General features: G+C 37.7%; 2 protein-coding genes across 3 annotated transcripts in view; one reads left to right on the forward strand and one right to left on the reverse strand.

Moving 5' to 3' along the window:
* The window catches only part of GTF2F2 (general transcription factor IIF, polypeptide 2, 30kDa), a 154,549-nt gene that overhangs the window by 106,736 nt on the left and 36,929 nt on the right, over positions 1-10,884 (reverse strand). The window lies entirely within an intron of this gene.
* The window catches only part of LOC102257379 (transcription elongation factor SPT4-A-like), a 13,636-nt gene continuing 4,349 nt past the window's right edge, over positions 1,598-10,884 (forward strand). Inside the window, exon 1 of the mRNA XM_005863232.2 lies at positions 1,598-1,613. Coding sequence (XP_005863294.1) covers positions 1,598-1,613 — 16 coding nt within the window. The remainder of the gene's footprint in view (positions 1,614-10,884) is intronic.

Consider the following 10,884-nt stretch of genomic DNA (forward strand, 5'->3'; position numbering starts at 1 on the left):
GCCTGACATCCCGTCAAGCCCCACGAGGGCGGGTGCAGCCTCAGGTCCCTGCTGATTGCTTGTTAAGGCTCGTTACAGGAACTCGGCCTCCGCTATGGTTGCAGCCATCTTGTGTTACGGAACCCCCACCACCTCTGTTGTGGGCCCCCCCACCTCTTTGTGGCAGAGTGACGGTCAATTTGCATATTCCTGCTTTATTATATAGGCTAAGGTTAGCTGTACTTAAGAGGCAAGATACGGATATCTCTTGCTAATAAAAGAACAAAATTGTATATTGTAAAATTTACTAAACGATGGGTATATAGAAAAATAACAAAGCTAGATATAAAAATGTAACAGTTAACACTGAGGTGTTTGGTGAAGCCAACACTATGCATTAAGTAAAAGCATTCCCAGTCTTCATTCAGTATCACACTAAGACTAAATATAACTAAAGGATGTAATAAAATATTTTAAGTAGAATTACTTTTAATTCTCTTTATCTTAATATGTACCAAAACAATGATCTTTTTGGTTTAAGACAATGGAAAAGAAAAGTGGTTTAGAATTTAAAAATCAAAGTATAAAGAGACATATCAACTCCACCAATGTTAAGAATTGCTAAATAAGTAAAAAAACTGAAACCTCTTCTACAGAAATGAGTGGTTTTCCAACAAGGGAACAACTACTTATTGTGTACCCTTTCCCTTCAAAGAAATCATCTATAGTTGTTTCTGTAAGTTTCATGAATTATAAAAGTCACTTCCTTGGTAAAGAATATGAATGAGTGGAAAGTAATAAGAAAAAGTAATAAGAAAAGAGTTACTAGGTATCAGGCACAGTACTCAGTACTTTGCGGGATGTGCTGATAATCTGACCTTTTAGCAGAGATTATAAAAATGCCTGGCATTCGCTGAGGAGTTACTAGGTATCAGGCACAGTACTCAGTACTTTGCATGCATTATCTCCTTTAAAGTGAGATGCAGACACTGCTAATTAATCCAATACCCATTCTTCTCTTCTTTGTTAGTAACTGAATCCTGATTCAGTGTGGCACTTGTATACAGATAAAAGCCTGTATTTCCCAGTGTTCTGTGACTGCTAGGTGCGGCCAAGTTATCAAGTTCTGACCACGGGAATATATGCAAAAACTCATAGTGTGTGACTTTTGGATATGGTCCTTAAAGGGTTACAAAGCCAGGCGAACCTTTTGCTTTGTCCTATTGCTTCCATTTTGCTGCTCCGGATGTGGATGGGATGGTTATAATTGCAGAAGTCGTTCTGCATCACTTTCGGGATGGAAGCTTCAAACTAATGATAGCGGACAGTGCTAATAACCATGGAATCGCCATCCCAGAGCTGGATTTCTAACATCAGAATTTCCTTTACAAAGAAAAATATGTTTAATCACTGCTGTTTTGGGATGTCTGTTAATCCTAAGAGATAGAGCTGGGAAGAACCCCTGTTTTACAGATGAGTGAGCAGATCCATAGAGCTAAGCAACTTGCCACAGTCACACAGCTAGTAAGCAACCTCCAAAGTGCCAAGCTTTTGACCACTGTGTGATACCTCCTTCAGACTGGAAACCGGCAACTCAGTGAGAGACTCGGCAGAGAACATGAGCCTTGAAAAAGGTAAGACAAAGTTAAAGAAGGATTGGCAGTTCCACTCATTAGACTAGGTCAAGACTTGGCTTAAAATACTGGAATACACCAAAGTTAACCAAGAGGGAATCCAGTCAGTCTAGTGAGTTTGAAAGAAGAAAAAACTAGGACAGAGAACCCATTTCTGAAACATGTGGGGGCTACGACCACAGAAAGGAAAAGCGGGTGACTCGTAGGTCAGGGAATAAATCTAACCAAGAAAGAAACCTGTGTGAGCTATGCAAATTTTCCTCATTCAGGTATAGGTTCACTACTGGATTAAATCCAAATAGCTACCTGGGAATTACCACCAAACTAATTTTTAGAAATGAACTAAAAATTCTCATGGGAACAACTAAGGAAAATAATATATTTAAGCAAATGTGGAATCGGGAGGGTATTTATATACTAATTAAGCAAAGGAACAACTTTACAGAGTTCTGAGATACAATCAACCTTTGTACCATATTCCCCTCCCTCGCTTTGGGGATGGAGGAGGAGTGTGAAGGTGGATGGAGAAGGGCACAATCCTCCTCTGTTTCCTTGTAGCTTTGAGCAATTAAAAACTGCTTAGGATCTAAAGCATCTGGTATGCTGTTTTGAGTTCTCTTGGAGGGAGTGAAGTAAACTAGGAAAGATAAATGTAGTCTGAAAAATTGAACTGATGGAAGACAGACATGGCCAATTTTTAAGAAACAGCAAGGGATGAATGAAGAAAGAATTACATAAAATGCTACCTGTAGACAGAGAGAAAGAAGAGTCTGAGGCTTTAACCAGCAGGGCAGCTACTGTTCCCTAACTGGCTAATATTATCATCAAGTTTCTGAATTAATAACTCTATGGTAAACTACTCAAATAATTAGATAACCCCCCCATATGTCAACCAACAGAAGGACCAAGAAAAGCTACTGCTTGCATTTTTACACTAATGCTAAAGCTAACATACTTTAAAAAAAAAATCATGTACTACTTTCCAATAATGCATAAACTATGGGATAGACATCATCTTGTACTGCAGATTTCATTCTCAGGTTCCCAATCAAATGTCATATCATAACCCAGAGTCAGCTTCAGGAGAAACCCTAACCAATGCAGAAACAGTAAACTGTAACTCTATAGTTAGGGAGGCCCTAATCCAATGTGCCTGGTGTCCTTATAAGAAGAAACTTGGTCAACCAGAGACACACCAGGTGTACATGTGCCCAGAGGAACAATCATGTAAAGAGCCATCTGCATGCCCAGGAGACAGGCCGCAGAAGAAAGTAAACCTGACAGCACCTTAATATTGGACTTCTGGCTTCCAGAACTGCGAGAAAATATATTTGTTGTTTAAGCCACTCAGTCTGTGGTATTTTGTTATGGCAGCCCTAGCAAACTAACACAATATGACTTAATACCTGTGATCTAATTTTTTGAACCAACTAGGTGATCTGGTTGATGGATTTTTAATAAAATGTGTGTTCCTCTTGTGCTTTGCTTTCTTTGTTAATATTTTTATTGAAATACAATCTACATTGAAGAAAAATACACAAATCATAAATTTATAGCTTTGATGAATTTTCATAAAGTGAACATATCCATGTAACCACTACTCGATTCAAAATATAGAACTGCACTATCAACAATAAAAAACAAACAAAATATAGAACACTGGTAGCTGTGCTTTGATTTTTAATTGATGGATTCATTATTAAATTGTCTGTACTAATCTCTTACATATCCTGAGTAATTTTGGTTTCTTCCTAATAATTATTTTTTTAACTTTCAAGCAAAAGTGTTACAGTGGACACAACCAGTATTGTTTAGAAATGCTGCAATATTAGATACATTAAACTTCTTAAAGACTAACATGTTAAAAATAAACCAACGAGTCATGGTTCCAGTTTAAAACATTTATTTTTCTTTTCTTCTTTTTTAACATGAAGAGACTATGGTTATCTTTGTGAGACACAGTCAGATAAAATTATTACATGGGATCCAATTAATTTTTCTTTCTCTCACTTAATGCCTTTTAATATTTTTTTCTGACAAGAGTTAGAAGCAAGTAATGGCTTTTGTGGAAAGTGAATGTCAGTTGAATCAGTGACGCAGTTAATTTATTTGAATTATTTTTCATGAATTTTATAGTCTTAAAATTAAACTATTTAAAAAAACGAGTTTTTTCAGTTAATGCAGTATATTTTTCCCTTGTAAGTGTCTTCCTCAGTAAATTATATTCTAATGGCTTTTAAGTATTTCAAAAAGGCTGGAGAATATAGAGAACCTGCATATATAAAAGACTAGTGGTTATAAGTCAGAAATAGGGACGAGAGGTGATATCTGAGAAAACCTTCTTGAGATTGCAACAACTGTTCATGGCAGAATTAAAGAAGTCCAAATGAAGAGAAGGGTAGGGATGTTTACACAGTGGGACTGAGGGAGGCTGTAATGAAGCCCAGAGAAAGCATTAGCAGTGTGCTCAGTCATATAGGGTGAGAGGACAGATAGCTGAGGAAGATGACAGTGCTCAGTTAGAATGGTAAAAGGAGCTGACTGGGAAGCAGCAGAAACAGGCAGCAATTAGAGGAGAGAAAGCAATGTTTGCAGTTACACAGCCATAAAAAAATGGTATGCTCCAAAGCTACATGTTAGCTTCCTATTTAAAATCTAGCTGAACCTCAGTCTTAGGGTATTCGGGTCTATTAAAGTATAGTGTACCTGCAGTATCCCTAGGTATCACATTAGGGTTTTAAATCATTTGGATGCACAGACATTCAGAGAGAAGGCTGAGGATCAAAGAATGTATCAGGTCTCTCAAGGAAAAAAAAAAAAAAAAAAGACAGAAGCTGACTCCGAGACAAGGTTTTAAAGTTCAGGTAGTTTATTTGCAAAGTGGCCCCAGAAGACTGAAAGAGAATTGGGGGAGAGACACGAAGAGGAAAGAAGTCAATAAAGAGATGAGTTTAGAACACTGGTACCAGCTGTGTGCCACTGTGGAAAACTGTTGCTTAACCCTGCTGAACTCGGGAAGATAGGTTCAGACGTGTGCCTGGAGTTATCTATCCCACATGAGGTTAAGAGAGCTGGGTATTTATACACATACCAACTCCTGTCAGATACTGGTTGAGGGCTGCTCCCAGAGGGTGTGCTAATATCCTGGCAGTTCTGACCTGCCCTCCAGATGGGCAGAAGAGCTGCCAGCAGAGAAAGCTCCCAGGCTGAGACACAGATGCTAAGATTTAGAAGCTGGTCAGTGTGCACAGAAATGAAAGAGGCTGAAGGACTATGGGCAGCACTGAGAGCATCTAAGGCATCTATATCACAGTCCCTAATCCATGGGAGTCTGTTCCTAATTTGGGAATGAAAGAAACATCGCTCTTTACCTAGGGGCTGTGAAAAAAAGGGATTGAGAACTGCTCTAAGTCCTCAGACATTTTCCATTGCTAACCAGTATAGGTGTTTCTCTCAAGAAACTGCTTTACAATGACACATAAGTTACAAAGTAAGAAAAAAGTCCTGCATAATAAAAGAAACCGATGCAGTCAACAGTCCTGTGTGGTTTGCTTTTATTCTCTCTGAGCAGAGAAGGCTAGAAGAGAAGGCCACAACTTCCAACCATAAAATATATTTTCAAGAAGGCTCTTTTAGAGGGAACCAAATATATATTTATATAAAAACAGTATATGTCTGTAGAGTTTTCCCCCTTCTTCTTTTGGAATCGCTAACGATACCATATAAGCAAGAAACTGGACTGATGCATATACAGAGGTCAAAAAAAAAAAAAAAAAAAAAAAAAAAAAAAAAGAAAGAAAAAGAAAAAAAAAGGCGTCAGCTGCATTTCTTTTCACACACAGCAGCCTTTCAGAGCCGCTGGCAGGCTCTGTCAGTGCTTCGCCTCCGGCCAGGCCACAGCTGCCTATTTCTAACAGTTGGTAAGGTCATGGAAGAATGAGGTTTTTATTTCAGAACTTAAAAAAATGTTTGCTATGTCATTTTGCATTGAGCCACACAGGCTAGGTGGTTATGTATTTTTTATAAAAGAACCCTCATGGAGACATGTACTAAAGAATTTAAGGATGGAATGATGTGAATTATTTTCTTTAAAATAATCCAGTGAGGTACAAAAGGACAGTGGCTGGGGCATAGCTGAAACAAGAATGACCACATGTTGATAACCTGAAGTTGGATGACAGGTACATGAAAGTTCACTGTACTATTTCTCTGCTTTAAAATTTTCCACAATGAAACACAATGAAAGTTAAAAAGAAAGGTGGGGGCGGGGGGAGAGTGGGATGGGAAAGGAAATAAAGTTTATTTTTTTGGGTAAACTTTTGTTTTTCATGAAAAGCTCTATTAAAAAAATTCTTCTCTACTAATATATATGTGAGAAATCAGGCACAGTTCAATTATTTTTACATTGATTTTTAGAGAGAGAGAGGAAGGGAGAGAAACATCAATGTAAGAGCAAGTCTTTGGTCGGCTGCCTCTTGCACACCTGCTATCAGGGATCGAGCCCAAAACCCAGGCATGAGCCCTGACCAAGAATCAAACTGGCAGCCTTTCAGTACATGGGACAATGCCCAACCAACCAAGCCACAATGGCCAGGGCAGCCACAGTTCAGTTTTTACACTGCCATTTTCCTTTACTATATATTAATCTTTAAGCTTAAAATTAAAGATTAAATCAAGCTTGAATTAAAGGGGTGAGAAAGAAACAGAGAAGGCATATCTTTCTAAATGTAAAAAACTTTTCAAAAGTAGTGAAATGTTTAGAACACCATATTTATTACTCCATAAATTTTCTTCAGTCAGGACTTGTACAGAATAAGAAAATTGTGTTTTATGAGGCGCTGAGCTTATAGGATTCAGCTATGGGGAAGGAAGGCAGATCAGGTGTGCAGGGGACCCGGCGGGCTCAGCACCCAGGCCCGGGGGGGGGTGGGAGGGGGGGGGGGGGCTGGATGGAGGGAAGCGGAGGAGCCAATCTTGTTTTAAAGGAGCAATCTGACAAACAATGGCTAGTGAAAAAATAGGGTACTTAAGAGTAGATATTTTTAAAAAACAGAAGATGAGACCTCAAGAACAGTCTCCTATAAGTACATAGATTTCTTCTGATATAACAAAAGAGAAGTAAAAAGACAGGAGGAGGGACAAGATCAAAGAATAGGAGGAAAACAACAAAACGACCACTGGGGAGGTGAAAAAGTTCTGGTCACTCTTGATGGCCCCTTCATATCCACAGTTTTGCTTTCTGTGGTTTCAGTCACCCGCAGTCAACTGCTACCCAGAAATATTAAATAAAAAACTCCAGAAATGCACAACTCATTAACTTTTAAATCACATGTTCTGAATAGCATGATGAATCTCAAGCCATCCCTCTGTCCAATGCATCCACACTGTATACACTCCTTGCCCACTAGTTACTTAGCAGCTGTCTAGGTTATCAGATCAACTGTCTCCATATCACAGTGCTTGTGTGCACATAACTCTTATTTTACTTAGTAATGTTCCCAGCCCTAGCCAGTTTGGCTCAGTGGATACAGCATCAGCCTGTGAACTGAAGGGTCCCAGGTTCAATTCCAGTCAAGGGCAGATGCCCAGGTTGCGGGCTTGGGCCCCAGGAGGGGGCGTGCAGGAGGCAGTGATTCTCTTGCATAATTGATGTTTCTTTTTCTCCCTCTCCCTTCCTTTCTGAAATCAATAAAAACATATTTAAAAAATAATAATGTCCCCAAAGCCACTGACATAACTTGTATTACAGTATACTGCTATAATTGTTCTGTTATTATTAATCTCACACTGTACCTAATTTATAAATTAAACATTATCATAGGTATGTATGTATAGGGAAAAACATAGTGTACTACCTGCAGTTTCACACATCCACTGGGGGTCTTGGAATGTTACCCCTACAGATGGGGGTGAGAGAGGGAGACTATTGTATTTTATAACTTTAATAATATCAATAGCTATACTAAATTGCTTGTCCACTAAAAATAATATAGTTTCTCTTATATTGGAACAGGATTTCTCTTCCTTGGCACTATTGACTCTTTGGGCTGAACAATTCTTTGTTGAGAGGGGCTGTTTTGTGTATAGCAGGATGTCCTGATCATTAGATGCCAGTAATACACTCTAAGTTGTGACAATAAAAAATGTCTCTAGATGCTGCCAAGGTTGCCCTTAGGTGAGAATCACTACACTAGACATCTACATCTAGAAAGCGGCAGGTTAAAAACATAGTCATAATCTGCAGACAATGATCAGACAGATTATTTTCATTTCTGCAGAACAAACCAATAGGGAATTTATGAAGAAACTAAAGTGTATAGTAAGTGAAACTATATATCATTGTAATATACAGGCCTGTAGAGCCTTTGGGGATAAAATTCAGCAGGGCAATGAGGGGTACAAATATATAAGAATAAAGTAAAATTATATCTTTCAATAAAAGTAACTTGCTCTAATCACTGATAGCATATTAAAAAATCTACCATAATGCCAGGGGGTGGGTGAGATCTACCATAAATCCCTAAAGCTGAGAGGGGGTATATAAGGATTGCTATATTACCAGTATTCTACTTCAGGGTATGTTTGAAATATTCAAACACAAAAAGGCAAATTTTTCCATTCTAGTTCTCTTCCTGTTTTCATTGCTGCACATTACTCATGAAATTGTGCATCCACACTCTGAAAGCTAGTATAATGATTTAGGGCACATGCTTACAAACTGCATGATGTTGGTCAAATTACATCCTATGTAAACCCATTCCTCTTACCAACAAGTTAAGTCACAATGGTGCCTACCTCACAAGCTCCTTGCATAAAATAAATGAAATCATTCATATACAGTGCTCACCATAGTGAACAAAATAAATGCTCAACAGATTACCTATTTGTTAACTGCTTAATGGTAAGATGTACTATTAAACGTTGTAAATTTATATGTCTGCATAAAAAGTTTCTTTAATTCTTCCAAACCAAATAATGATACAAGGCACAAGAATATAGTTGAAATGTAGGCTTCAAATTCATCTTGCTTACTTTTCCTATTCTGTTGTGATGTAGCTTTTCATCGCAGAACCTTTTGTCAGCACTGGGTGCCCCAAAAGTGGGACTAGTGAGGCTGTGGGAGAAGGGGCTGCTACTTTTTCACATAAAAACCTCCCATACTCTGTATGTTTTTAAAAATAAAGAGTATGTGTTGGTTTTTAAAATAATGAACCAATTTTAAAGTCTTGGCTTCTTTTTTCCAGAGGGAATTATTGTACTGGTACTATCACCATATCAACAGAATAAGATTTCAAGCAACAAAAATATGAAGCCAACGAAGTAAAATGTCTTGTATTTCTGTAGTAAGAGGCTATGTGGCAGAAAAAGAAAAATCAGTTACATGGCATTTTCTTTCTTTCAAATTTTGATATAAGAACAATACACTTATGCCCAAAGCACTATAGAAGAGACAATGCCTGTGTGCAACCAAAACCTTCAGTGAGGTCTTTTCTTTCTTTATAAAAAAAACCACAAAAAACACTCCCACAAATCCATAAAATTATTTGGAAAAGCCAAAGAAAATGAGTTTTTAAAAATAAAAATTTTTTCAATAACTTCATTTTAATATCCCAAGTAAGTAGTTTACACTGTAAAATTGATTTTACTAAGCTGAGTTTGGTTTGTAAAAAAGGCCAGGTTCTATCGAAGATCTTAGTATACATGAATCAAAATAAATAACCAGCTTTATAACCTGGAAGCTATAGAAAATCAAAAGGAAAAAAAACAAAAACGTGTTTGTACAGCCTGTCATTTCTTCCAGGTATGATAAAAACATCCTAAATTCTTCTCAACTGCTTTACAAAACAGGAAACAGACAGGTTTGATAATAAAAGCTGAGCATCACAGATTTTAGGAAAAGGCAAATACAACATACAATAAAGTTAAAAATTACTTTATGATTGTTTTTAAAAAATATATTTTTATTGATTTCAGAGAGAAGGGAGATAGAAACATCAATGATGACAGAGAATCACGCCCCCTACTGGGGATCGAGCCTGCAACCCAGGCATGTGCCCTTGACCGGAATCAAACCCGCGACCCTTCAGTCCACAGGTCGACACTCTATTCACTGAGCCAAACCAGTTAGGTCTTTTTTTTTTTTTTAATATATTTTTATTGATTTTTTTACAGAGAGGAAGGGAGAAGGATAGAGAGTTAGAAACATCGAAGAGAGAGAAACATCGATCAGCTGCCTCCTGCACACCCCCTACTGGGCATGTGCCCGCAACCAAGGTACATGCCCTTGACTGGAATCGATCCTGGGACCCTTCAGTCCGCAGGCGGATGAGCCAAACCAGTCAGGGCCAAACCAGTTAGGTCTTAATGATTCTTTCTGACATTCTCCATAAAAATCATACACAAAGGTATACCGAAAATAGAGGTCTAAAAGTTAATAGAAACTGCAGTAAATTTTCAGCAATAATATTTAAGTGGAAATCATGAGCACTGAAATTGGAAGTTTAGGTTATATTAATAAACTCATAGCAATGACTAAAGTGAAAATCAAATGTGCCAATATTCTTTTCATAAATTACGTATCAATTCTTTGGAGGAATAGTACTATAAATATTATCTAATTCTTATGCTACTGGTGTGATTTTTACATTGCAGATATAGGACTACATTACCAAAATAAAAAACGCATGGTGCCAAGGCTAAAACAGAATTCAAACATCTTCTTTCAACCTCATGCTCTTCACTGTTCAATCTGTTTTTCTCACCAGAAAACATGGGACTGAATTGTAAAGTTTCTCAATAATTACTTTCGATCACATAATTTATGTTAAAATTCAGGAAATTAAAAAAAAATTCAGGCACTGAAGAAACAAACAAAAAGGCTTGTCAAAACATACCTTATACTAAAAACAATCTCTATTCAATCTAAGCACTGAACTTCCTTAATTGCTAGAAATTTGGATGACATTCTTCTTAAACCATCTCCAAAAATGCTGTTGGTTTCTTACAGTTAAATAGTAAAGTTTTTGTTGTAGGCAATTGCAGACTCATCACAATGGGTCACAATAATAAACACTAACTCCAGGACAATGATTACCTCTGAAAAGGGAGGTGGGGGTGGAAGCAGAAAAAGGAAATGGATGTCAACTGTGTAACCTGTTTTATTTCCTTAAAAAAATATGGCAAATGTCCACAATTATAAAATACTAGAGGCCCGGTGCACAAAAATTTGTGCACTGGGGGGGGGGGGGGCCCCCCGCCCGGCCGTGCCCCC

This window comes from Myotis brandtii, unplaced genomic scaffold (genome assembly GCF_000412655.1).
Source record: "Myotis brandtii unplaced genomic scaffold, ASM41265v1 scaffold174, whole genome shotgun sequence".
NCBI lineage: Eukaryota > Metazoa > Chordata > Mammalia > Chiroptera > Vespertilionidae > Myotis > Myotis brandtii.